The sequence below is a fragment of the Falco peregrinus genome, chromosome 9, assembly GCF_023634155.1.
Source record: "Falco peregrinus isolate bFalPer1 chromosome 9, bFalPer1.pri, whole genome shotgun sequence".
NCBI classification, from domain to species: domain Eukaryota; kingdom Metazoa; phylum Chordata; class Aves; order Falconiformes; family Falconidae; genus Falco; species Falco peregrinus.
In genome coordinates, this window is record NC_073729.1 from 36,116,045 (window position 1) to 36,142,987 (window position 26,943).

Here is a 26,943-nt window from a genome sequence, read left to right on the forward strand (position 1 = left end):
CGACCCGCTCTGCAGGGGACACGTGAGGGTACCCCCAGGGGTGCCTCAGGGACCCTCACCCCCACGGGCGCTGACAAGGCTGCCCCCAAGGACCGGTGCCGCCGCAGACGCCCGGGGACCCCCTGCCCACGGGGGTGCCACCGCCCCGGGGTGGGGGGGGATGATGGCGCCCCTCACCCACCGGGGATGCCGGGGGGCGTGCGCGGCGCCGGGCGGGCGGAGGGGTCGCTGTTGCCGCCAGCACGGCCGCCCCCCCACCCCCCCCGCCGCCTTTTGTTCGCCGCCCGCGCGCGTCCCCGCCCGGCGGCGGGGCGGGCGGAGCCGCAGCCGCAGCCGCAGCCGGGGCCGAGCCCAGCGCAGCGCAGCGGGACATGGAGGCCGCTCCGGCGGAGCAGGGTCCCGCCGCCCCGCCGCCGCCGCCGCTCCCGGAGCGGAAGAAGAAGCCGCAGCGGGCGCCGTCGCCCGCCCGCCCCAAGGAGGTGCCCGGCTGGTCGCTGGCCAAGAGCCGGCGCGGCGGCGGCGGGGGGCACCCGGGCGCGGCCCCGCGGCTGGCGGCGGGCGGCGCGCACCCGCGGCGGGCGGGCGGCGGCAAGGACGGGCGCCCCGAGAAGCGGGCGGCGGCGGCGGCCCGGGCCGGCGGGAAGGGGCCGGCGGGGCGCGGCGCGCTGCGGGCGAAGGGGCGGTGCCGCGGGGCGGAGACGGCGGCGGCCGGGGCTCGGCGGCCGGGACCGGGACCGGGGCCGGCGGGGGGGCCGGGGCCCGGCCTGACCGACAGCAGCTCGGAGGTGTCGGACTGCAGCGCCTCGGAGGAGGCGAAGCTGCTCTCGCTGGAGCTGGGGCTCAGCGGCAGCGACGGCGAGTCCCCGGGCAGCGCCCCGCCGCCGCCGCCCTCGGCCGGTGAGGCCTCGCCGCTGCCCGAGGAGCCCTCGGCCGCCTCCATGGCCAGCAGCCGCCTGCAGCTCAGCACCTCGCTCGCCTTCTCCGACCTCACCGAGGAGCTGCTGGACGCCGGCACCGACGGGCTGCTCCGCGAGCTGGAGGACCTGCGCTCCGAGAACGACTATCTCAAGGTGGGCACGGCGGGGCACGGCGGCCCGGGGCGGGAGCGGAGCACGGCAGCCCTGGGTGCAACATGGCACGGTGTGGCATCCCAGGGCACGGCTCAGCACGGCTCAGCATCCCTGGGTACGGCATGGCACAGTGTGGCATCCCAGGGCACGGCTCAGCACGGCTCAGCATCCCTGGGTACGGCATGGCACAGTGTGGCATCCCAGGGCACGGCTCAGCATCCCTGGGTACGGCATGGCACGGTGTGGCATCCCAGGGCACGGCTCAGCATCCCTGGGTACGGCATGGCACAGTGTGGCATCCCAGGGCACGGCTCAGCATGGTGCAGCATCCTGGGCAATATAGCATGGCACAGCGTGGCATCCCAGGACATGGGTCACCGTGGCTCAACATCTTGGGCTTGGCATGGCATGGTGTGGCATCTCTGGGCATGGCGTGGCATCCCAGGGCATCAGCATGGCACAGCATCCCTGGAAACGGTATGGCATGGCATCCCAAAGCACAGCTCAGCATGGCACAGCGTCCCCAGGTACAGCGTGGCACAGTGAGGCATCTCTGGGCATAGCTGGGCACAGGGCACAGCTCAGCTCAGCCCAGCATGGCCTGGCTCAGCCTGGCGACACCACTGAGCGTAGCCTGGCCGGGCTCAGCTGGCAGCGTGGCATGGCTGGGTGCAGGGCTTGGCATGGCTCAGCCCAGCACGGCATCAGTGAGCATGGCCTTGGCATGGTATGGCTGGGCTTAGCTCAGGGCAGTATGGCACAGCTGGGGATGGCCTGGCGTGCTGGGGATGGGCTTGGGCTTGGCTCAGCTCGGCATAGTGTGGCATGGCTGGATGTAGGGCATGGCTTGCCTAAGCCTGTCATAGCCCAGCTGGACGTAGGGCAAAGCTCAGCTTGGCACAGCATGGCATGGCTGAGGCCAAGACCTGGCCTGTTCCAGCACAGCAAGGCCCAGCTGGGCATGGTCCACCGTGGTGCGGCGTGGCTGGGCACCACTTGGCTCAGGATGACATGGCACGCTTTGGCACAGGGCATGCGTTGGCACAATGTGGGCCAGCTTGGCCTGGTAGGACCCAGCAGGACATGACCTGCCCTGACATGGCATAGATGGGTGCAGCTTGGCTCAGCACAGCATGGCCAAGCCTAGCATGGCCCCAGCTTGGCGTGGCTCGGCTCAGCACAGCCAGGGCTGGCACAGCTTAGCAAGGCACAGCTCAGCATGGCACGGCTGTGCTCAGCACAGCTTGGTGTGGCTTGCCATGGCACAGTTTGGCCTAGCCCAGTCTGACATCCTGGGATACAGCATGGCATGACCTAACCCCGTGCAGCTGCGCACAGCTCAGCCTGGCACAGGGTGGGATGCTCCCCGCTGCTCTCCTGCCTACTGATGCTGCCAGACCCTGGGGAGATTTTCCAGCTTGCTTCTTTCCACTGGTTCCCCGGGGCCTTTTTCCAGGTGTGTGGCAGGCACATGGTGAAGCCAGGGCAGACATGCTGTGTGGGGACAGGGACACAGCTGTTCCGCCTCCGGTCACACATCGACCTGGTGCACCTTGGCACACGCTGCCTGCTGCAGGGTGGGCACAAATACCCGCTAGATGCTGTGTCCCAGTGGGTTGCAGGCATTTTGTGCACTCTGCTCTTCTTCAAGGTAGAGCTCTGGATGAGATGCTGGTGCAGTCACCTGCTGGGGGGTTCAGGGGTAGGTGCCACCTCTCGCTGGCTGCTCTTTGGATGTCACACGTTGGAGGTCAGGCCAGCTCTCAACCGCTGGTGCCAAAGTTTGTAAATGTGTTGGGATTATAGCTATGAGGTGGGAGCTAGGCATTGGGTGACGTACTGGAAGATGCTCAGTCAGGCCCTTTGTCCATTAGCAAAGCCCTGGTTCACAGCTGGTGTCCCAACTCCTGCCAGAATTAGCAGCAAGAGCTTAAGGGCTTTGATTTACAGAGAGCTGGAAAAATACAGATGAGGCCCCTCCGGTTTCCAAGAACACGCGTGCAAATGCTGCTGTTCCTGTGAACTGAGCAATTGCTTCCTCCGTTTCCACGTGATATTCTTTCTGGCAAGCTGCAGGCGTGCGGGGTGTGATTATTTACCTGCTGTGCGGGGTGGCAACTGAAATCGCCTGGCCAGGAGCCATGGGGAGAGCTGAGAGCTGCTGGAGGCATGCACCAAGAAACACCAGGGGGATGCTGGTGGTTTCTTCACTGTGACATCTATGTGTGCTCGCGCCAGCACATGGGTCTCCTCCCTGACATGTGCATCCGGCTTATAACCATGTTTCGGTTTTGTCGCTCACTTCTCCTGACGCTTGAGCAGGAGACTGCTGGGGTGGTACACTGGCTCCAGCTGGGCAGAAGCCACAGGCAGACGCATGCAACCCTTGTGCTCCAAAAAAAAAGATGGAAGATTTGCCTGGTTTCTCCAGCAAGGAGCAGAAGACTGTGCTGGGCTGCAGCAGGGTGCTGGCTTGTGCTGTCTGTGCTAAAAATCGGGGGATTTGGGGCCTTATGGCAAAAATAAAGCCCTAACCCAAGCTATCGGCATCACCCGCCCTGCCACGCAGCCCAGGTTGGAGAGCAGCACGCAGGGACCCTGCAGGGATGGCCCCTGGCTTCAGCAGCTCCCCTCCCCTCAGGTGTGGGTGAATATCAGAGGCGTTATCACCTTATCAGAGATGACTTGTTTCCTAGGACTCACCCAAGTAGCTGCAAATTAGTATCTTTTTTATTTGTTCATTGGAGCCAGCTAAAACCTGGTGTGTTTTTAAAAAGAAATGAGGAATTTTAGGGGTGGGAGGATTTTGGCATGGGCCAGACATGTGTGGTGCTACTACGCCCATGTGATGCACACAGGGTTTTGGAGCTTCCTAGCAGAGTGCATCACAGCCCTCGGTAACAGTGCCAGCTCATGTTGCATCTCTCCTCGGCTGCCATAATAAAATGTACATGTTTAAGCACACTTCACCCATTTCTCTTTGCAACCCAGATTTTTGCAAGGCTCTGCCTTCCTTCTCCTGTTCTGAGTGTACCACCTGGCCTGGTGTCTCCTCTTGCCCTGCTCTCGGGTGTGTGCACCTGCAGTGACCCCCCATAAATGGGTTATTTCAAGCATTTCTTCAAAAAGGGTGGTTTCTCACGTGCAGGTTGGATGCCTAGTGAGGGAGGGGACATCTCTGGGTGTCCTTGCCGGGTCTTGCCGTTGCTGAGCCATGCAATGGAGAGCAGTTCCTGGCCTGCTCAGTGGGCTGGAAAATGTGAGATGCGATACGGCAGCAGCTGCGGAGGGACAGGCAGACAAAGAGTGGGCATAGGAGAGGGTTTGGAGCGAGGGGAGGGGATGCCTGCAGACCCTTTCCATTGGAAGGGGCTTAGGTGAGGGCCAGGTAACGCTGGGAGCGCCGTCCTGCCTGCTCCCTCCTGCTCCCTGCCCTGCGTCACCCTGTGTCCCTCAGGGTTTGGGTGCGTTTCCCAGCTCTGTGTAGAAGCAGGTAGGGTGGGTGGATGGGTGCCTCATTTCCTGCAAGGCAGCTGGGGACTGGTGCATGGCACCAGCGAGGGCTCGCTGAGGGCATCACACAGGGGCACCAGGGTCTGCGTAGGGGACCTGGAGGTTGTGTCTGGGCAGCCTGGTTGGCGCTGGGTCCCAGCCGTGCTGCTGCTTGGATCCTGCCAGGCCACAGGGCCAGGGACCATGCCTGGGGGTCCCACTAACCACAGGCAGAGCCGGGGTGCAGAGCTCTGCTGTGTATCATTTCTCCAGCAGCCACTCTGGAAAGGGATTTGCAGCCTCTCGCCTGTTCAGATGCTGCACAACACGGGCTGGGCTGCGGAGAGCCCCCAGCTGTTTGCCTGTTAATTTATGGGGGCAGGTGTAAAGCTGAGAAATGTTGATTTTTTTTCCCCCGCTGATGTGCTGTGCTCTCTGCCAAGCGGGAGCTGGCGTGCCGGCCAGGGGCAGGGCTCAGCTCGGGCTGCTGCATCGAGCTCCAGCATGACATGGAGGGAAGGATGGCTGATGTTTACTGTCAGAGCTGGGCGAGAGCTGGTCTTAGTGCACCTAAGGAAACCCCTGTGTGTGACAATGACGCATGGGTGTGCCTTACACATCCTTTGAACCGTTGCACCCTGGCATGGGTTTGGGGTGAGCTGCGTTTACTGGGACCCCCTTGCTGGCAAGGGGACATGCTGGGTACCCTGGGCAATTTCCTTTTGAAATCCCCTCTGATTTTATATTTTTCCCTAGCATAATTCCCTGTTCTGTCTGACAGGGGCTCAGAGTTAATTGAAAGCTGCTGCTTTTGTCCTGTAATCTCAGAGGAAGCAGTGCTTGTTGCTCCTGGACGGTAATCCCCATCTTCGCACGAGGGATTGCAGGCTCTCCGGCGGGCGCAGCCGCTGCCAGCGCAGCCCCGAGCTCTGCACAAAGGCATCAATGCAAAACACACAGGCAGCTTCCACCCTTTCTCCTTGCTTGCATCTTGCGCTGAGGTTTGAGGGTGCGAATGCAGACAGGGCTGTGCTCCCCGGAGAGCCGCCCGTCCGTCCCCCATGGACAGGCAGCTGCTGCTTGGCTGCACCCCAGAGTCTGGGGCTGCCAAAGCTGAGGGTGTATGCGCTGGCAGCAGCACGACAGCCAGCCATGTCGTTATTTGCATGATCCTGTTTTGTATCCATTGCTGCTTTCTGCTTCTAAAAGATAGCGGATCCTGCTGAGGAGCTGCAGGCGTTGCACAGCGCAGGTCCCCTGGCTTGGTCTGAGCTTGCTGCATTCTTGCAGGCACCTAAGCCAGCATGCAGCTCCTCTTGGGCAGGAGATTAAAGGGTTAACTCTGCTGCTGCAACCCATGATGGGTCTGATCTGCATTTTGGGGTGTGCTCAGCCTTCTTCACTGGTCCCTCTCCTGCCAGGGCCATCGCCCTAAAGCTCAGCCCTTTCCAGGTCTTGCCCTGCCTGGAGGTGCCGATGTCCTGCAAGTGGGCACGGTCACATGGACAGGGCTGTAGCTGTCACCTTCTGCTGTGAAAACACACCGGGGTGTGTGGGGGTGTGTGTGTCTGAACTGGACCCAGGCAGTTTGCATCCCACCTTACTGCTTCTTTAGTTTCCTGAATAATCTTCCCAAGGAGAGACAGTGTCTCCGAGGTTTGCGTGAAGATGGCTGAAGTTATCTTGTCTCTTGGATTCCTCCATCGAGTGTAACCTGGCTCCTGCAAACACAAGTGGGGTGTTTGCTCCTGCACACTGTTGTCCCTTGGGCAGTGAAACAAGTCTCCCTGGACTGCAGATCCCCAGCATCTTTTCCAAGACAGGTGACTTCTAGTGTGAAAACACCACAAAATCTTTGCTGCGACAGGGATGGGGTGAGCACGGATGCAGTGGTGGATAACCCTGGAGGACGGAGGGGGCGAGCAGCCCATGGGTGCTGGGAGGCTCTGACTCTGCATAGGGGTGGGCGCCTTTTTGATTATGGGACAAGTGGCGGAGCCTGGCAGTCCCCAGGGGCAGTTGTGTGGGAAAGAAGTCATTTATCTTGTCCTTGTCTCTGTTTCACGCTTCATTTACCATCGCTTATGGTGCTTCATGCTCGCAGAGCCCCCCTGAACTGGGGATATTTCTGTGGGGTTCCTCCTTGCGGCTGGCTCAGCCCTCACCTCCATCCAAATGGATTTTTTTGCTTTGATTTTGCTAAGCTGGGCATCAACTCCAGAAGAAATATGCAGATGCAAAGGGTGAGTCTCAGTGGCCATCACAGACCCCCAAAGCCATAAGGGGACCTCTCTGCACCCCATGCGCTGCCTCCAGACACTGTGGGGCTGTGCCACCCACGGCAGCCTGGCACAGAGGAGGTCAGCTTTGCCATCCTAAATTCTCTCCCAGTTTGCTGGCATTTTCTGCTCTGCACTCCTAATCCAGTTACTATAGCTGAGCAGCACGGCTTGCCTCTGAGGAGCAAGCTTGGGGCAGGCTGTGCAGCTGCTGGGCTGCAGCCACTCAAGGGTTTATTGGCATTACAGGGTGTGGGTGAATTCCTGCAGCTGGAGCAAAGGGAGGCACTGCTTTCCCACCCCCCACAGCGCTGGCCTGGCTGCAAATCCCTCCAGCCCTGATCCCTGGGGAAGCACCCTACGAAAGAGCCGCTCAGAAGCTCGTGCTGGACATGGCCTCCCTGTAAAATAACGGTTGCTACAGCCCGAGGTATAAACAAGCAGCAGCTCTTAGCATGGCAAGCCCAGGCGTCCTTCCAGCAAATGTGAGGTTTGGTTGGGTTTTTTCCAAGGTCCCTCTCCCTGCCCTGCTGGGCTGCTGCCTGGGGAAGCCGCATGGCAAACGGGAGCTGGCATGGTCAGCACTGGAGCAGGACGCAGGCAGCTCCATGTGCACCTACAGTCATATCCAAGCCACAGTTCGCGTGACTTTGGTGGTGAAAGGTTGTTTTCCACCACCCTGTTGCAGAGCAGCTGCTCGCCTCTGATGCAGAATGGATTTTTTCCCGTGAAAACTCCCAAGGAATAGATCCCATAAACCAGCTCCCCGGTCTGGTTTGGCTTACGGGGGTTTTGCTGGTGTCCCCAGGGCCGTGGCGTGGGCAGTGCTGGCAGTGGGTTTCCGTCAGGTTTGTCACCCTGCGGTGCATCACAGCAGTCACAGGGCTGTCTGCGGGCGTGTGTGGTCCATCCCTCGAGGGTTTCATGCCTGAGCTGTCCGCGAAGTGTTTCAGACACATACCTGCAGTGGTGCCCCTTTACAGGATGGTCTCCAGCTGTCCCTGGCGCAGCCCAGCCAGGTGTCCCTGGGACACCCCACTGCCCATCTCGGTGCCTTGGGGCTGCTTCTGCCCTGCTGTTGTTCTCAAGACCCCCAGCAAGAAGCAGCGGTGGAGGGCGGCAGGACACTGGTGGCTGTGGTGCCGCCAGGCTCCAGCAGCCTAGGCCCAGAGATAATCCGGGATTGTCTAATTGACGTTCCTTATTTGTCACATAGTGTTTAAAGCCAACAGTGAGCGACTGTGACTTGTCCCCGCAGCTGCCTCCCCCCCTCGCCAGGCTCAGCTTTGCTTTTTGGGGGAATTCTTGCAGCTGGGGCTTTGTCCGGGCTGGGTGAGCATGGCAGCAAGAGTGCCAGTGCCTGGCAGAGCTGGCGTGGTGCTGCTGTCTCAGGTCGTTGTCATGGGCAGTCTCGGGAGCAGTGGGGTCCTGTCCCCCTCTGCCTGGGGTGAATCGGGGCAGTGCATCCCCTCTGCCTGTGCTGGATCCTCCTCTTGTCCCTTCCCTGGCCGTGACATGGTGCAAGGCAGCAGCGTGAGCCCCTCACATCTCGTGGCAATTGCATTTGGCAGTGATGGGAGGTGTTTAGTGGTGCAGCTTTCTTGGCAGGAAAACAGATGCTTGATCCCTTCCCAGGAGCGTGCCAGGTCCACTGGGTCTTGTCGAGGAGAACAGCCGGTGAGACCACTGGAGCGTTTGCTTGGAGAATTTGGGTCGAGACCGTGTTCACAGGGACGTGAAAAGAGCTTTGGGCAGCACAGCCTGTGTGGGTCCCCAGGGACCCGAGGGGACAGTCCTTGAGCATCCCCAATGGCTGTAGCCCTGTGCTGGATGGGGAAGTGGCACTGTGGCTGTTGCAGGGGATCCACAGCAGTCATGTGCCACAGACCCGGCGGAGGGTTTGGGTCAGCGCTGGTGCCAGCAGGATGTCATCCCATTTGCAAGGGGCAAATCGCTGAACTGGGTCCCCCTTACTCCCCTTTCCAGTCTCATCAGCTCTCATGGTGATGAGCCTCTCCCAGCCCAGCGATTTGCCCCTTGGTGGCAAAACAAGGGGCAACCCCTGGTCCCCAGCACCGGGAGCGTCTCACTCGTGTCCCTGCGTTGCCTCCCCTGTCCTCGCCTGCCATCTCCTCCTTCCCTCGCCTGCCTCCCTGACACATCTTTTCCAAAGACAACCTACATTTTTCTTGCCGTGGCTGCCGCCTGTGCTGCTCCTGCAGCTCCTCTCCCTCCCCCACCTTCCTCTTTCTTTTACCGCAGATATTTACAGGCGCCTGTGTTGGCTGTCCCCACCTTGGGTGGCTGGCTTGCCAGTGCGTGATGGTGCTTAGCTGGCTCTGAGCCCTTTTCCTGCAAGGATGGGGCTTGACCCGAGGGGTCGAAGGTCTGTGAAAATGGCTCGTGGGATGGAGGAGGGCAGGGCAGCCATGGTGGGGTGGTGTCCCAGGGGGAAAAGAGGGGAGAACAAGCTGTGGGGTCTGTCCCCTCTAACACACATCTCCTCGCAGGATGAGATTGAGGAGCTGCGTGCCGAGATGCTGGAGATGAGGGATGTCTACATGGAGGAGGATGTCTACCAGCTGCAGGAGCTCCGGCAGCAGCTGGACCAGGCCAGCAAGACCTGCCGCATCCTGCAGTACCGGCTGCGCAAAGCCGAGCGCCGCAGCCTGCGCGTGGCACAGACGGGCCAGGTGGACGGCGAGCTCATCCACAGCCTCGAGCAGGACGTCAAGGTGAGGCTGGAAGGGCGACATCCCCATCCAGGCAGTCCCCATGTCCCCCAGAGTGGTTTATGGTGACGAGGGGGTGGCAGGGGATGCTGGGGTGCAGGGAGCTCTGCAGGATTGCGCTGTTTATGAGGTTGCTAATGGGGGCATTGCCATTCCCCGCTGGCAGTGGTGATATGAGAAGTGGGGAGCAGTGCTTTCAGCTCACACGTGGTCTGGGCATGGGGGCCTTTGGGAGGATCCTGAGGGTGGAGAGGGCCAGTGTTGCCCAAGGATGGGGGTCTCGTAATGCCATACGTGAGGTTTATCCTGTGCAGGCTGGAGCCCAGCCTGATCCTGTGCCCCAGGGCTGGGCTCCCTTATCCTGCACCAGTGGGGACAGGACGGGGCCACCACCGCGGGCTGGAGCAGCACGAGTGCACGGGGAGGGAGCCTGGGGACCTGGGGGCTGCTGCTCTCGGCTGTCGGGGAAACTTTGCAGAGCCCCGGGGAACTGCGGCACCACAGGCTGGGCAGGCACGAGGGCATTTCTGCGGGGTGATATTGCTTCACCCTCTCCAGCTCCTGGCCCTCAAGGAGCCGCTGGTGCCAGTGAGTGTTTGCTGAGGGCTCTCACCGACATGGCTGCTGCCAGGAGTGGGGTGCAGTGACAGCTGGGGACAGCTCTGCAGGGACAGGCAACTGCTCAAGGGGTAACTTCGGGGTTTTGAGCAGAAAACAGCCAGTCCCAGAGCCGAGGCATGCCACAAGTGTAGGGCTGTGAACCCACCTCGCACTGCCCATCCCTGCTGGGGGGCCCGATCCCCTCCCCAGACCACCCAGCAGCCCCCGGCTTGGGGTGCTGCTGCCAAAAACACCCTCCTCCAGGTTCTCCCTTTCTGGGGGAGAAAGAACAGCCCATCCTCAGGGGAAACAGGAGCCCAGCCCACAGTGGGGCTTGCTGCTGCCTCCACAGTGCTCGTGCCCCGGGCTGGGCAGGAGACCGGGGGAACTGGGGACAATTTTTCCCTTCATACAGATGCGGGAGCGAACACTTCATGCCATTAAGCTCCCTTTATGCCAGGGGCTGCTCACTTGCAGGGATCTGGAGTGGGGGGTCCCTGGGCCTTGCCCAGGATGATGGAGGCACCCTTCACCCCGGGGGCAGCTGCTGTTTTCTTCTGTAATGTGATGCAGCAGCTCGGCTTTCTCCTGGCCTGCACAGCTGCTGCCAGTAGTGAGGGGCTGCCTGCTCTGGTGCTACCCACCAGGTTTTCCAGCCTTTTGGGGGCTTTTCCAGCCTCATGGTGTGGAAAAAAAATACAAAAAGGTGACAAGCATCTTGCAGTATTATGTTAGGACTGGGAAGGGCAGGGTTGGGTTGGGGATGGGGATGTGGAGCAGCATTGCAGCTGGTGAAGGGGGAACAGCAGTCACAGCATGCGAGCAAGGGGGCACACACAGGGACCAGGGTGTCACTCAGCACAGTGTCTGCTCCAAAGGGTCTCAGTAACAACCTGATGATCTCTGCATGAGGATTGTAGGTGCCCAGGCACTGCGGTCCCAGCCCCATGCGTGTTGTGCCCAGTCTGATGGCAGCCCTGTTGTGTCCCCAGGTGGCCAAGGACGTCTCTGTGCGGCTCCACAATGAGCTGGAGGCAGTGGAGAAGAAGAGGATCAGGCTGGAGGAGGAGAATGAGGACCTGCGCCAGCGGCTCATCGAGACTGAGCTGGCCAAGCAGGTGGTGCAGAATGAGATGGACAAGCTCCGAGAGGTGAGGGGGACTGGTAGGCATCCCCAAGGCTCTGCCCATAGCAGGTGTCCTGGCCCTGCACTGCAGGATCCCCCATCCCTGCTCAGCATTGCTGAAACCCAAACCATGCTGCAGATGCTTGCGAAACCCGAGCAGCACCTGCCCTGGGTGAGGCATGCTTCGCCCACCCTGCAGGCATGGGGTGGCTCTACTCCATCCTGGGAGGGCTACAGGACTTTTTGCCTGCACTAGAGCCACTTTATATGTCCTCCGCCACTTGCTCAGCCCAGCCACCTGGGCTGTGCCCAGCTCCCGCTGGCCAAAGCTCTGCACGATGTGTGGAGTCTGTTGTGCTCCTGGCACAGTGCCCAGTGCTGGCCCTATCCTGCCTGCGTGCTGCTGATTCAAGTCATGCTGAGCCATGGGGCTGCATGGCAGGGATGTCCTGGCGGTGCTGTGGAGCTGGGAGGGTGCACAATCTCATCAGTGTCCCGGGAAGCCGTGTGCCACGCATGTGCCCACAGGTCCAGGGTGTTCCATGCCATGCCTGGTTTGGGACCAGCTCCCAGACAGGAGGATGTCATCCTTGGTGACAGGAAAGGCATCCTGGTGACAGTCTGGGCTTGTGATTCGTTGCAGCACTTGTAACCCACTTCCCTGCTGCCCGGGATGCCTTTGGTCCCTGGGGAGCTTAGGGAAGCATCCCTGGCAGAGCCGTCAGGGCAGCGCATGGGAGATGTGCCGTGGCAGAGCTCTGGCCCTGCTCCCGCTGAGGATGGGGACATGATGCAGGGACATGATGCAGGGAGGGGGCTCTCTGCCCACAGCAATGCCCCCTCCCTGTGCAGCTGGGCAGGGAGCCAGCACGCGGCTTGGGGTCTCTGGGGCCGGTTCCTGGCAAGCCACAGGACCCAGCTGCAGTCACACCCATCCCCTCTGCAGCCCCCTTCTCGTGGGGTGGCACAGAGCAGCGTCACCCTAGATCTTGTCCCTCCTCTGCACAGCCTCCGCTAACAGGCGTGAAATGGCTTTCCCAGCAGCCAGCGAGTGCAGGCTGAATAACAAACGGCAGCAGCAGGAGCTGGGCTGGAGGACTCCCGGGTGTGAAAAACAGGCAGAGAAAATGGTTGCGTGGTCAGTGTGCAGGGAGACCTGAGCGGCAGCTGCTGCCTTGCCCTGGCAAAAAGAGCGTGGGACAGGACACAGCCCCCCTCTGCAGCTGTGTGAGCCCAAGGGGGACGATGCCAGAGCACAGCTCCCCAAGCTGGGGGTGGCATGTCCCCAGGCGAGCAAGGGCATTGGGGTTACTCACTGATTGCAGAGCGATAATTAGACAAAGGAGTGAGTTAACAGCCCTCCTCCACCTCCTCGCTGCTGCTGGAGGGCACAGAGCGTGGCAGAGCTTGTTAGCAGCCAAGCCAGCAGAGTGGAGGCTGCGCAGGGCCGGGCTCGCCCCTCAGGGCTGATTATTTCTCCCTTCCAAGAGGCTTCTCCCATTATTGGATAATTGTTGGGCTGGGCAGATCATCCCCAAAGGCACATGCATGTGCCCCTCAGGCTCTACCCCGCCTGGCATGTCCTGGGGAGCAGGTCGGTTCAGGTACCCGGTGCTAAGCCTGCCACATCGAGCTTGACCGAACAGACCCTTAGGCATGGCCACCCCAAGGGATGCGCCCAAGCTGGAGCGATGACAGGCACCGTCTGCCCCAGGGTGCTGTGCTTGGAGCTGCTTTGGGCTGGGTGATGCCCTTTGCCAGCCCTGGTCCCCAGCACGGTGGGGGCGAGGGATGCCGACGTGGCACAGCCAGCCCCCGGGAGAGGCTCTGCAGCAGCAGCAGCTCCAGCGATGGTCGTGGCCTTAATAGGAAAGCCTGGAGCCCAGCACCTTGGCACAGGCAGCAGCTTACATTTCACAGCTGCTTTCTTTGGCTGCTGGGCCTCAGCGCCAGCTTGGAAATAGGTCCAGGGTGGCTGCACGGATCGGCCAGCACTTGGGGGGCTGCGTTGATGTTCCTGAGGGTTTTCCCCCGGCTGCCCTCCTAACTGGCTTTGCTCTGGGCAGCTGCTCTTCTCCCCCCCTTCCAGTCTGCCTTACTGCTCTGACTGGCCTCCCCATCTCCCAGCTGTCCTCGCTGGCCTGGAGATTGTCTCTGGTGTCACCAGAAGCAGTGAGGGCAGAGTCAGCATTGTCCTGTGGAGGAGCCCTACCCATAGCTGTGACCAGGACATGTCCCTTGCTTGGGGAAGAGGGGATGGGGAACATCATCATCTGCTGCTCCCATGCTGGCATGCCCCAAGAGCCACCCCTTGGCCTGGGGGTTGGATTCCCCGCTCCATCCAGCCTTGACAGGACCGTGACTCAGCCTCTCCACGGCTCATTTCCTGCTCACTCCTGCTCTCCCACTGCTCGCTTGCCTGCGGGGGGAATTTCTGGCCAGACCTCATATGATGCTTACCAGTCCAGCTCCCTCAAAGCAAAGGGCCTCAGCCCACTGGGGCTCTGGTGTTTTCCTGGGGTTCACAAGCAGCTGGAGAAATCGGCATCAATGTCTATCCACGCTGGGTCTGTCTGTCCGTGCCACAGTGCCATGCCATCGCTGCGGCTAACAGCTCGTTCTCTCCTCTCTGCAGAATTCCCTGAAGAAGCGGGGGTCTCGCTCCATCGGGAAGACCGAGAAGAAACCATCAGTGCAGGTATTGGCACCAGCTTGGCCGGGGCACGCCACGGTGGCCCACCAGCACCCCAGGTCGTGGTGCCAGCTGGGGACCACTCCTGGCTCAGAAGTAAACCTGGGCATGGCAGTGCCATCCCCTGGCTTGCAGGGCTTTCCTGCCTTTCAGAGAGAGCATAAGGGAGGGATTGATGCGCTGGGCCATCCTCTTGTCCTCAACCACTCCCTTGTCTCATTTATCAATGGAGTATCAGTGGCTGGCTGATGGCTTTAACCCTTGCCGTGTGTCAGGACTGCAGCAAGGAACTGAAGGACTTTGGCTTTTACACTGCGAAGCTGCTCCTGCTCTTGGGCTGCGGCTGTTGCAGCCTGGGTCCCTCCTGCCTGTGCCAGCAGCCGTGCTCGAGGGTGGCCCTGGGGGTTTGGGGGAGCTGAGGGTCCCTGTGGGGGGCAGCTCAAGGCCACGGTGTCCCTGGCCCATGCTGGGGCCGCGCGGGGAGGGGGATTTGCTGGGGCAGCAGGATTTCAGCTGTCACTTGCGGTTGGGCTGAGCTGCTGTGACTCGCTAATGCTGTTACTGGGGCTCGGAGGGGCAGAGCTGCTGTTGCGGGAATAGAAATGCAAGTGTTTTAAGACTGGAAAAATCCTCTTTCAAAGGCAAAAGACCTGAAAGGTTTATTTTGGGGAGTAGATCTTCTTCCTCAAAGCCAGGGCAGAGAGGGAGACCCTGTAAAGCCACTCCTGCCACATGCTGCTGAGAGCATCTTGTGATGAGGACCCTGAGCACCCCCGAGGTTTCTGGCTGACCTGCATCATTGCTGGCACAGCCCACGCCGTGCAGGGATCCCCAGGCCCTCAAAGACTTCCCCCTTTTGTCTTTTATTTATCATCTCCCTTTAACTCCGTCCTTGAGAGCCTTTTCAGACCCGCTGATGGTCCCCAAGTCCTGCCCCCCATTCTGCCAAAGAGCAGACTGTGGCTTTGCACCTACACTCGGCTGTGCCCCAAGCAGAGGGGGTTGTCCGGGAGCCCCTCCATCACCCCCCTTCCCGAGGCTGAAATGCAGCCCCTCGTCTGCCTCCTCCTGGGGCAGGAAACACGCCCCAGCCCTGGGCCACAGTAAAACCCTCCTCTGCTTCCCACACCCCCGCGGAGCTGGGACCCCTCAGCCTGGGGATGCAGGGCTGGATGCGGTCCCAGCTGTGTGCTGGGACTGATGCTCCAGGAAGGAGCCGGTGCTGGAAGGCAAACCCCGAGCTTCCCTGGGTGCAAATGCCCCTGATGTGGCCCCTGCCAGCTGCTCCCTTTCCAGTGCAGCCATGGCCTGGTGCACCACGGGCACAGATGCTCGTGACTCATCCGTGGCTTCTGGGCCCCTTTCCTGCCTGGCTGCACTGGGTGAGCATCGGCACTCACCAGAAACACAGCTGGGGGGGGGGGGGGGGGGGGGGCAGGCTCGATGCTGAGCTCTGCCCCAGACCCTAGGAGCACTCAGGTGGTTTTGGGGATGTGCGTGTCCCTCCAGTGATGCCAAAGGGCAGAGGGACATGTCAGACTACTGTGGTTTTTTTTCCCCTGGAAAAACAGGAACTGAGGTCATGTCTGCCCCGGCAGCTAGAGCTGCCCGCACTGGCCCTCCCCTAATCTCTGCAGCTAATTAGGGGGGGCATGGCTTTAAAGCGCTTTAGCGAGGCCATGTCTCCCTGCACAAGCACAGAAGAGCAGCAGGGTGGTTCCTGTGGTCATGGTGGGGTGTTTGGGGAGTAAAACGGCACCCCAAACGCCTGGGGCCCCCGCGGTGCCCCTGGCCTTGATATGAGCAGCCTGGGAAGTCTGCAGAGTAAATTGCTGTGGGGTTTGGAGGGGGGTGAATGTGGGCACAGCTTGGGGGGCTGAGAGGTCAGGAGCACCCGAAGAGGGGGATGGCTTGTTTCTGCCAGCCAAGGAAGCGGGAAAAGGGGATGAGTTCAACCAGGCAGAGAGATGCCAGGGCCAGCAGCCACCTGGCAAAGGGCTTGGCCGCCTTCAGCACCCATCCTGGGCTCCAGCAGGTGCCACAGGGTGCGGGTCACAGCCCAGCAGGTCCCCTCCTGGCAGCTACCGCACCAGAGCTCGGAGCACTCAAGTGACCCCACGGCACAGGAAGCCGTGAGCTGGACGTCAGGAAATCCCGGTCCCTCATCCAAAAAGCTTTCCAAAGCAGAGAAACAGTCTGCCTGGGCAAACAGCCGAGATCCTAACTGCTAAATTAAAAAAAAAAAAACACGTGCAAAAACAGTCCCAAGAAGCAAAGAGGCATGGGAAGGGACCGGCAAGCTGATGCAGGAGGTTTGCCTGGGTTTTCTGTCCCCTGGCAAGGTGGTGGCAGCAAGGATGCGAGCTGGGCACGGGCTGGGACTTTGGGAGGTCTCCAGCCAAAACCACTGCTTCCCTGCCCTGTGATGGAGCACTGGGGGCTGAGCAGGAGGCGCAGACCCTGGCAGGGGGTTTGCACCAGCAGCAGTGCCAGTTGTTTCAGCATTGCTAGCTTTCGGGAGGAAACCTTGTTGATGGCTTTTATTTTGCTCTGTGGAGCCTGACAGCTTTCCCTCCCCTCCTCCCCGCAGTGGATCAAGCTGCAGCAGGGCTGGTCTCTGTCCCCACATCCCTGGCGGTGGCTCAGTGTCCTTCCTGGAGCTACAACATTGGGTCTCCTTGCCCAGGCATCCTGCCCTGTCTCTGCACTCTCCCTGAAAGCCTCCAGGATGGATCTCAAAGTTTATTCCCTTCCATGAATGGGGGCTGCGGCTTCCCCAGGATTACTAGGGTGGGAGGGCAGCATGTCCCCAGGGTTGGCTCAGAGTCCCCATGGCCCTGGGAGCACTTTTGTAATGCCTGCGTCCTCTTGGTCCCCAGGAGGACAGTGCAGACCTGAAGTGCCAGCTGCATTTTGCCAAGGAGGAGTCGGCCCTGATGTGCAAGAAGTTGACCAAGCTGGCCAAGGAGAATGATGGCATGAAGGAGGAGCTGCTGAAGTACAGGTCCCTGTATGGGGACCTTGACAGCTCCCTCTCTGTGGAGGAGCTAGCCGACTCTCCCCATTCCCGGGAGGCTGAGTTGAAAGTCCACCTGAAGCTGGTGGAGGAGGAAGCCAACATCCTCAGCCGGAGGATAGTGGAGCTGGAGGTGGAAAACCGTGGGCTGCGGGCGGAGATGGATGACATGAAGGGCCAGGGGGACAGAGAGCTGCCGGGGCAGGATGCGCGGTTCCTGGTGGGTGTCTCAGGCTGCGGGGACACAGGGGACACGGTGGCCGAGCTGCGCCGGCACCTGCAGTTTGTGGAGGAGGAGGCCGAGCTGCTGAGGCGCTCGCTGCTGGAGCTGGAGGACCAGAACAAGCTCCTCCTGAATGAGCTGACCAAGTATAAGTCGGACCATGAACTGGACGTGACGCTGTCGGAGGACAGCTGCTCAGTGGTCAGTGAGCCCTCGCAGGAGGAGCTGGCCACAGCCAAGGTGCAGATCAGCGAGCTGAGTGGCAAGGTGAAGAAGCTGCAGTACGAGAACCGTGTGCTGCTGTCCAACCTCCAGCGCTGCGACCTGGCCTCCTGCCAGACCACCCGGCCCATGCTGGAGACTGATGCTGAGGCTGGAGACTCAGCACAGTGCATCCCCACCGCCGGCTGGAGGGACGGGATGGGCAGCGGCGAAGCTGATGGGCAGGACAGGGTGCCCAGTGGTGGGAAGGTGCCCGATGGTCCCGCCAACCTGCTCAAGCCCAAGGACCTGGAGACTTTGCTGGGCATCCGGGACCAAGTGGCGCTCGTCAGCAAAGCGATCGATGTCTTGATTTCAGATGCCAATGGCTTCACCTCTGGGCTGAAGGCTTGCTTGGACAACGAGTGCATGGGGGGGCTGCTGGGTGAGGCGGTGGGTAGCGGTGGCGAGAGCCCCAGCGATGCCAAGCTGATGAACGTGCTCCTCATGCGGCTGAGCGTGCTCCAGCAGGACCTGGGCTGCTTCGCGAGGAGGGTGGATAACCTCACCAGTGGCCTCAGGGAGCACACGGACTCTTTCCCCTTCTCCGGCCCCAGCAGCCACGATGCCACCAAAGAGGGACTGCAGAAGGAGCATGCCTCTGACTTCCAGGTACGGGCTTCTTCCCATGTCCCCTGCAGGAGCTGCCGCTTTATTTGCTGCCCTGTTTCCTCCCGCTTTAACGGAGCAAACCCTGATCCCCAACGTAACCTCCCTCCAGCCTCTCCAGAGCAAACCCCAGACTAACACCTCGCTGCATGCCAGTGGCACCGGGAACAAGGTAGGACTCTGCTCCAACAGAGTGTGCCCAGGGCAGGAGGCAAGGACATCCTGGCGCATCCCGGCACGGGCTGGTGGTGCCGAGGCTGCCCTGCCCACAGCCAGGGCCTTTGGGTACCATCCTGCCTTAGCAGGGACCAGTGTTTTGGCTGTTGTCCCTGGCTCAGCCCAACATCCCCAGCTCAAAAGTCCTTTGCTTATTGGGGATGAGCTGGGTGGGAGGAGAGCAGCCTGCAGCCTCCTGAAAGCAGCCCAAATTGTGAGGACCCCAGCTGCAAGAAGCCTTAGCCCCTAGTGGTACCCAGGCAGGGTAATTTGGAGAGCAAAGACTCCAGGGCAAATCTGCATCCAGTGAGGAGCGCCTGTGGAGCAGCAGAGCTCACGCCCTGCTTTCCCCCTCCTCCCCAGGGGGGGCCAGCTCATGCCAGGGGCCAGGGATGTCGCCGGTGGTGGTCAGGGCTGCAGACACAAGCCCCTTTCTGGAGCACACTCACTTGTTCAGAGTCCTATTTTTCTGCATGTGGTCCCACCAGCCCCAGGTCCCAGTCTCCCCAGTCACTGCATGGCACCGTAACTGGTGTTTGCACATTTTTTCCCTCTTTCTCTCTTTTTTCCCCTTTCCCCAAACAATCCAGGCCACGTGTCTCCTCATCCTGTGTTTCCTTTTGGTTTCTGCATTGTCTCCCGCCATGGTGATGAAGCTCCTTCTCCTCATCATCCTTTTTGTTGTCTTGTAGTTCTTTACTGTTTCGGAGACCCATTGTTTTGTTTTCTGGCTTTTTTTTCTTCCCGCTCTTTTGGTTTGTTCTCATTAACTTGCCCACGCATGCAGCAGCCTGATTTTAGGGACACCGACCCTTACCGCATCCCCCACACCAAGGACACAGACCCCGCGCATCCCCGGAGCTACAAAACCTGCCGGCCTGAGGAGAACAACTCCTACGCCACTGAGGTATGACACGGGCTGGGGAGCTGTGTCCCCTTGGCTGCCGGGTTGGGGACAGGGCTGCGGGGATGGGCTGTACCTCTTGAGGGCTGGGGACAAGGGAATTGCAGAGCCCCGCTGGGAAGGGATGTGGGGAGGCACAGCCCGCCATCCCCATCCCCTCCCCGGGCTGTTTCAGATGAAGGAGCTGCAGCTGGTGCTGTCGGAGGCCAACGAGAGCCTGCGGGGACTGCAGGAGCAGCTCTCGCAGGAGAGGCAGCTGAGGAAGGACGAGGTGGACAACTTCTCACAGAAGATCTGCCAGGTGAGTAGGCAACAGCCATGATCCCTGGGAGTCAGGTGTCCCCACACCCACAGCCGTGCCACCTCCAGCCCCAGGCTGATGACCCACCTGGGGACCCAGGTGTCACCCAGGACCGCACACATAGCATGTCCCATCTTCAAGGGGCACAGGGGCTGAGCACATCCTCCTTGACATGGGTGTGCAGCCACGCAGGGCTTCTACCCATGGCAATGCCTCAATGACCCTGCTGTCCCCAGCACGCTGCCAGGGCATGGCAGCTTCCCGGGGGTGTTAAATAAGGGGTTGGCACCAGGCTCAGCCCAGACCCTGGGGCAGAAGCACCATGTCGCTGCCACCAGCCCCTGTCTCAGAGCCTGTGCTTCTTTCTGCAGCTGAAGGAGGACCACCAGAAAGCACTGCTGCGGCGGGAGTTCGAGCTGCAGAGCCTGAACCTGCAGAGGCGGCTGGAGCAGAAGTTCTGGAGCCAGGAGAAGAACCTGCTGGTGCAGGAGTCACAGCAGTTCAGGCAGAGCTTTCTCCTGCTCTTCATGAAGCTCAAGTGGTTCCTCAAGCACTGGCGCCAGGGCAAGATGGTGCACAATGAGGGCGAGGACTTTTTGGAGGTACTGTGGGCTGAGGGGCTTCCACCTTGGCTGCCATGGAGGGGAGACCTTGCTGTTGGGCATCCCAGGGGCTATCCCTCATGCCTATGCATCCCACCTGGGGCTGCTGGGATGACCCCGGTTCCTGCTGTGGATCCCCTTATCACCCCAGCCATGGTGTCTCCTGCAGGTAAACAGCATGAAGGAGCTGTACCTGCTGCTGGAGGAGGAGGAGCTCGCCCCGCAGCAGCAGGCAGACAACAAGATGTGCACCGGGGACAGCTGGACCCCCAGCACGGTGAGTGGGGTCCCCACAAGCCCAGTGGGTGGGCAGGATCAGCCCCCACTGCAGCTGCATGGTGTGGGATAGCAGCTCCTCTCGGGGTGCGTGGCTGAAAGGGGATGCTCCCCCCTGGCATGTCACCCCAGGGGGTGGTCCCCTGCCTTGGTGGCACCCCCTGTCCCTCACCCCACAGGTGGGCAGCCTTCGGGGGTGGGCTGCAGAGAGGGCAGCTCCCACGGGTTCCTACCCCATTGGGTCTCCTCCAGCATGGGACCCCAGCTCCCTCTGCTCACCCCTGATCCCCCGGCAGCCCAACGAGTGCATCAAGACGCTGGCAGACATGAAGGTGACCCTGAAGGAGCTGTGCACAGAGCTGCGGGAGGAGCGGCGCGGTGCCAGCGAGCTGCAGCAGCAGTTCACCAAGGCCAAGGCTGCCTGGGAGATGGAGCGTGCCGAGCTCAAGTGCCACATCGCCCAGGTGGGAGCCCCGGACACCCCACGGGCTGGTACAGCTCCTCCTTGCCTGGTGGGGATGTGGGGCTGGGGCTGCCTGTGCTGAGTGCCAGGCGCTGGCTGTTGGGCAGGGCTGGGAGGCGGGGTGGCACTGTGGGAATCTCAATTAGCAGCCACTTCAGCAGGCGAGTTTCTATAGCAACAGTGCTGGCATGAAAATCTGACTGCAGAGCAGCAGAGGATGCTCTTTATTCCTCTGCTGGATTTGTCTGGGGTGGGTAGGATGGTACCCGTGCTCACCATCCCTCCCCAGGATAGGCATCTAGGAGTAGCATCAAAGCACTCCTCTCTCCTCTTGCAGGTCATGGCGCAGGTGGGGGCTCTGCACCCCTGTGGATGCTGCGGGAGGGATGTATGTCTGCAGCGAGGGCAGGAGGTGGAGGGAGGGCAGCCTCTGCACTGGGGGAAGCTCCTGCCTGCAGAAGCAGTCCCACCAGTCCCCCAGCCCTGCCTTCAGGGTGATGAGGGTTTTCCCCTCCCTCGCACTGTGCTGGCAGCAGCCCATGGCCGTACATCAGCTTCGCTCCCCAGAGTGGGTGCCGGCACCTTTCAGGCATGCAGGCAGAGCTCAGCAGCAGTCCCCAGTTCCCCTCTCTCCCACCCCAAAAGAGAGCTGCCGTGGTGGCAGCACCCCAGTTTTCAGGTGCCTTCCTGGCTGCCAGCAACAGCAGCATCCTTGGCATCTGCTCTGCCAGCCCTGCAGGTGATGCTGCCCCTCTCCAGGAGCCAGGTCCAGCAGGCAGGATTGCAGGCAGAGCACAGACGAGCAGGCAGGACATTCAGCCTGTGTCCCACTGGGTGACCGTCTGCCGGGCCGTGTGGCATGACGTGGCTGCAAGCCAGGGCTGGCTGCAGCTTGGCTGTGCCCACGGGCGAGCCGTGCTGTGCAACACAGCCCTGGGGACACGCTTATTGCCTGACCCAGGCAGCACGGGGTCTGCGCTGGGAACCAGGGTGCCCACAGCCTTGCCCCTTTGCTGGGGATGTCCAGCACCACGCTGGAGCCATGGGTCCCCCACAGCCACCAACATGTCCCTGCAGCTGGAGTCGAAGGCAGGCAAAGGGATTGCAGAGCGCGCGCTGCCTGACTGGAAGGTAGCGTTGAAGAGGGAGCGTGAGGAGCACCAGCATCTCCTAGCCGAGTCCTACAGCGCTGTCATGGACCTCACCAAGCAGCTGCAGATCAGCGAGAAGAACTGGAACCAGGAGAAAGTGGAGCTCCTGGCCCGCTTCAAGGAGGAGCAGCAGCAGGCAGAGCAGCAAGCGAAGGACCTGCAGAACAAAATCAACCAGGTATGGTGTCCCCGCATCGTGAATATTCCTCCAGCCTCTGCCACTTGCCCTCCATGTGTGTCCCAAGAGCACGCACTCAAGGCACACACTGAGGGCAAGCAGCAAATGCTTTTGCTTGCCCAAAGGGGCACATGTTGCACACATTGAGTGACCAACACATTCTCCAGTTGCAGAAAGGAGCCAACCCATGGGCACTGAAGCACTCTGAAATGGAGAAGCACAGCAGCAACTGGAAAGAGGTGTGCAAGAGCAGGCAGAGGGCTCTCGAGATGCTCGTTGGGCTCAGGTCTATGCTCAGGGTTAGATGGGAGATCCCATTGTGAACCCCAAGTAACACCCCCTTGAACAGCAAATGAGGCTGCAAAGGGGAGCACCAGGGGCTGGGGAGAATGAGAGGGTGGAGAGCATGGCTGAACCCCAAGGGCTTCCATGAGGTTATAAAAACTTTATTTAAAATAGACATGGGTACAGTAAGCCCCACGTAGCCCTGGGAATGGGATGCCAGGCCTGGTTGCATGGGGGAAGTAGTGCTGGAGAGGAGCAGGGTGCAGCCTCTGCTCCAGACCACCTGTGTGCTTTGGTCCTGTGCTTGCCGACACCAGAGCTTTCTCCTGTGTCCTCCTAGGCTCTCAATGAAAAAATCACAGACAAAGAGACAATTTCTGAGGCAGAAGCCAAGGGAACCAACCTCAAAAGGTACGTGCACTGGTGTCTACATGGTCCCTGGGGCATGGAGGAGGCTGCTTGGGGCTCTCCCCAGGCTTGGCAGCCCCAGCAGCTGGGGGCAGATGCAGCCATGGTCCAGGGTGGTCCTGGATGCCAAGGGCTCCCATGAGGAGCAGGACTTGGGTGCTCAGGAGGGGTCCCGTTGGGGTGGGAGTGAGGTGCCAGACTGCTGCCCAGTCCCCTTGTGAGCCCCGTCTTCTCTCCTCCCACAGGACCAAGTCCGTTTCCTCCATGTCAGAGTTTGAAAGCTTGCTCGACTGTTCTCCCTACCTCCCTGGAAAAACCACACCGGGGCTGGGTGACCATTCCCGGGCCAAAAAGGCGTCTGCAGCTGCCCAGTTGTTGCCCAGCGGGATCCGGGACAGCACCGGCGTTCCTCCCTCAAACTGTACATATGTGAATATTGAGCAACCTTCCCCCGACAGCCTGGCCAAGGAGAAGGTGGGCATCTCCTCCTGGGACTACTCGCGGGCAAGCAGCCTCTCTGGGCATGACCCAGCCCAGAAGCAAATGCAGAGGAGCTACACAGCGCCTGACAAGACGGGGATCCGCATCTATTACAGCCCCCCCGTGGTGCGGCGGCTGGAGGCACCTCTGGTGCACAACAAGGAGGGAAAGATCATGATCGAACCTGGTTTCTTGTTCACCATGGCCAAGCCGAAGGAGCCGGAGGAGTCAGCCAGTGCTGAGAGCACCTACAGCCAGTGGCTGTGCAACTTCTCCAAGCAGCAGCGAGAGCTGCTGGATGGTGGCACGGTGGAAAGCACAGTGCCACCCGTGCCCCGCTTTCCCCCGTCGCTGCACGACCTGGAGATCTCTGGCAACATGAGTGATGACATGAAGGAGATCACCAACTGCGTGCGGCAGGCCATCCGCTCCAGCTCACTGGAGAGGAAGGTGAAAAGCACCTCCAGCCAGACAGTGGGGCTGGCCCATGTGGGGACACAGACCATTCAGACGGTGAGCGTGGGCCTGCAGACCGACCTGCCGCGTGGCAGTGGTGTGCATGGCAAGAGCTGGTCCCCACGCAGCTCCTCCCTTGTGTCCGTGCGCAGCAAGCAGATCTCCTCCTCCCTGGATAAGGTCCACTCCAGGATTGAGCGGCCATGCTGCTCCCCAAAATATGGCTCTCCAAAGCTCCAGAGGAGGTCTTCCTCCAAGCTGGACGCCTCCAAGGACAGGAGCCTCTGGAACCTGCACCAGAGCAAGCAGAACGGCTCTGCCTGGGCTCGCTCCACCACCACCCGTGACAGCCCCGTCCTCAGCAACATCAATGACGGCTTGTCCAGCTTATTCAGCGTGGTAGAGCACGCAGGCAGCACCGAGTCCATCTGGAAGCCAGGCTGCCCTGAGAGCAGCAGGGCTAAGCCTGAAGCCCCCAAGTACGGCCTCGTGCAGGAGTTCTTCAGGAACGTCTGTGGGCGGGCACAGAGCCCCACTGCCCCTCCGGAGAAGAAGGAAGCCACCGGGGAGGAGGGCAGCAAGAGAGCTGAGCACCCCAGCCCAGCCGCCCACCACCCAGCTGAAAACATCTCCCGTGTCTTGAACAAGAAAGTCCTCAAGCAGAGCAGCTGCGAGGACCCCAAGCCCTCATCCCCCGGCCAGGGGAGTAAGGATGCAGCCCTGCGGGACCCCGACCTCATCTCGGCTATAGCCAGCGAGGTAACGAGGCAGGGTGCCCCTCGGGGTGTTCCACCGTGGCAGGGGACACGGTCTCTGACCCCTCTAACCCCCCTGTGCCCTGTCTATCTTTGCAGGACACGGCCTGTGACTGCAGCTCCCAATCCCTCACTTCTTGCTTCGCCCGGCCATCCCGCTCCGCCGTCCGCCATTCCCCCTCCAAGTGCAAACTGCACCCCACGGACCCCCCCAGGGCGGAGGAGAAGCTGGGGGTCTCGAGTGAGTGAGGACAGGGGACCGGGGGACGCAGCGTGCCTGCTATCCACTCTCCTGCTGGAAGAGCACCCGCGCTGACACCCACCCCGCGGGGGCCCCTCTCGGAGGCAGCGCGGGCGCATCTGTCTCCTAACCGTCCCCTCGCCCCCGGGGACGCTTAGGAAGCAGATGTCGGAGCCGCAGGCTGCCGGTAGCCCCGGGGCACGCGGGGATGTCCCGCCGGGGTGGCTGCTTCACCTCCCGTCTGTGCGGAGACCTGCTCCCTCAGAGCCACTGCCAGCACTGGGGGGTCCTCCCCGGTGCCCACCACCCCGGGAATGTCAGCTGAGACCCCACCGTGCGAGGGCTCGCCGGGGCCCCGAGAAGGGGAGAGCAGCGGAGGGAGGCTGCTCGGGTAGACAGGGCAGGGCTGGGGCGAAGCGCGGCAGGGAGACCGTGTGGGTGCGATGGATGGAGGCGCGGTGCCGCGCTGGCCCCCAGGGCGGAGGGTGCTGGCTCCGGTCCCTGCGGCCGCTGCCAGCGCTGCCCGCCCTGCCCGAGCCCCGGCGCATCCCTGCCAGCCCCGATTGCCGTGCGGTTGCATCAGCCACGGGGCTGCGCGTGCTTCCCCGGGCAGGAAGGAGGCGGGGAGGGTCTCTGCGGTCACCCAGGCTGGGCTGGGTGGGGGGCCCTCCCTGGCCACCCTTTTGCTCTGGGGTGGGGGGGCAGCTGCGGGCCTTCACTGCTGGGAAGGGTCCAGGCAGTCCCCCTGGCTCGTCCAGCTGCAGAGACGGCGCTGGGTGCTCAGCGTGGGGGGAGGCAGCGTGTGCCTGCGTGTGTGTGTGTGTGTGCCTGTGTGTGTGTGTGTGTGTGTGTGTGTGTGTGTGTGTGTGTGCGCGCGCGCGCACTCGTGCGTGCGTATCTCCTGCCGCCATCCCGAGGGGCCACGGCTGTGGTGCCCCCTGCATTGCACCCACCTCCCTGCCTGGGGCCATTTGTAGTTATTTGCTCCTCCAAGTGCTGAATATACTTTTTTTTTTTTTTTCCCCCCCTCTACTTTTGGCTCTGCCCAACTCCGGACAGCCTGCAATGTAAAACCAAGTGCATTTTAAAAATACCGAAATGAGCTATATTGGAGATGCACCAATTGGATTAAGAGATTGTGGGTTGGGAGGCTGCAGTATGGCCAACGGTCTGCGCCATGCGTCCCTCGGTCACCACCAGAAAAAGCCTTAGCCAGGGAGGGAGTGGGGGCAGCAGCCACAGTCCTTGTGGTGGTGCAGAGCTCCTGGAGCCAGGGGGCTGCATCCCAGCCCCATGCAGAGCAGCATTGTTGCCTCTGCAGCCCCAGGAGAGAACAGCAATTTCAGAGGCGGCTGCCTGACCTATTTTCAGGCTTGCCTGCCGGGGCTATTCGCCCAGGTGGAGCTGCCTGCAGGTGCCTGTGCCTCCTGGGGCTCTGTGCATTGCTCAAGGGCTGTGTATCTTGCTCTAGGGGCTCTATACATTGCTCCAGGACCTCTGTGCATTGTTCTGGGGCTCTGTACACTGCTCCAGGGGCTCTGTACACTGCTCCAGGGGTTCCGTACACTGCTCCAGGGGTTCCGTGCATTGCTCTGGGGCAGTGTAGGCTGCCCCAGGGCCTCTGCGCGTTGCTGTCATCTTGCAGCTTCACTTTAAAAATGCTCCTGCGGCCGAAGCTGCTGCCCCCTCCCGTCCAGCCGCACACTGCCCGCGGCAGGCAGGCTGCATCACTGCCACGTCGCAGCCTCCGTCAGCATCTCCGCGACGGCCACTCACTGCCTGTGTCTCCGGACACACCAGCATCAGCCAGGGCCCAGCCGGCCCAGCACCGATGGCCTTTTGCTCCTGCAGCGCCTGGCCGGCCCCACGGGGACCCTTGTCACCCGGGTGCGGGACGCGCGGGGCAGGCGCTGCCCACCCTCACCAGCAGCCGGGGCCAGGCAGCATCCCTGCCTGCCGTGAAGTCAGGTCTCTGCACCCCGGCAGGCGCAGCACTGCTGCAGGCGATCTCCTGCTGTACATAGATCCTTTCGGGGTGTTTTTTAGCATTTTCATTGGTAATGGGGGTTTTGGGTTTGTTTGTTGTTTTTGTTTTGTTTTTAAAAGACTCTCTACATTTGGAATGTG

General features: G+C 61.2%; 1 protein-coding gene across 2 annotated transcripts; it reads left to right on the forward strand.

The window, feature by feature from the left end:
- The first annotated feature begins 309 nt into the window (after positions 1 to 309).
- SOGA1 (suppressor of glucose, autophagy associated 1) lies at positions 310 to 26,943 on the forward strand. Of its 2 annotated transcripts, none has more exons than XM_055814362.1 (15): positions 310 to 1,070; positions 9,352 to 9,576; positions 11,166 to 11,324; positions 13,935 to 13,997; positions 16,871 to 18,103; positions 19,104 to 19,223; positions 19,396 to 19,521; positions 19,893 to 20,123; positions 20,293 to 20,400; positions 20,696 to 20,863; positions 21,940 to 22,191; positions 22,359 to 22,430; positions 22,817 to 22,887; positions 23,130 to 24,579; positions 24,675 to 26,943. In XM_055814362.1, exons 1-15 carry the CDS (start codon positions 372 to 374, stop codon positions 24,822 to 24,824), a joined length of 5,127 nt encoding a protein of 1,708 aa, XP_055670337.1. In that variant the 5' UTR covers positions 310 to 371; the 3' UTR covers positions 24,825 to 26,943. The 2 variants fall into 2 exon arrangements, with proteins under 2 accessions (XP_055670337.1, XP_055670338.1); XM_055814363.1 differs by having other exon boundaries at positions 19,107 to 19,223.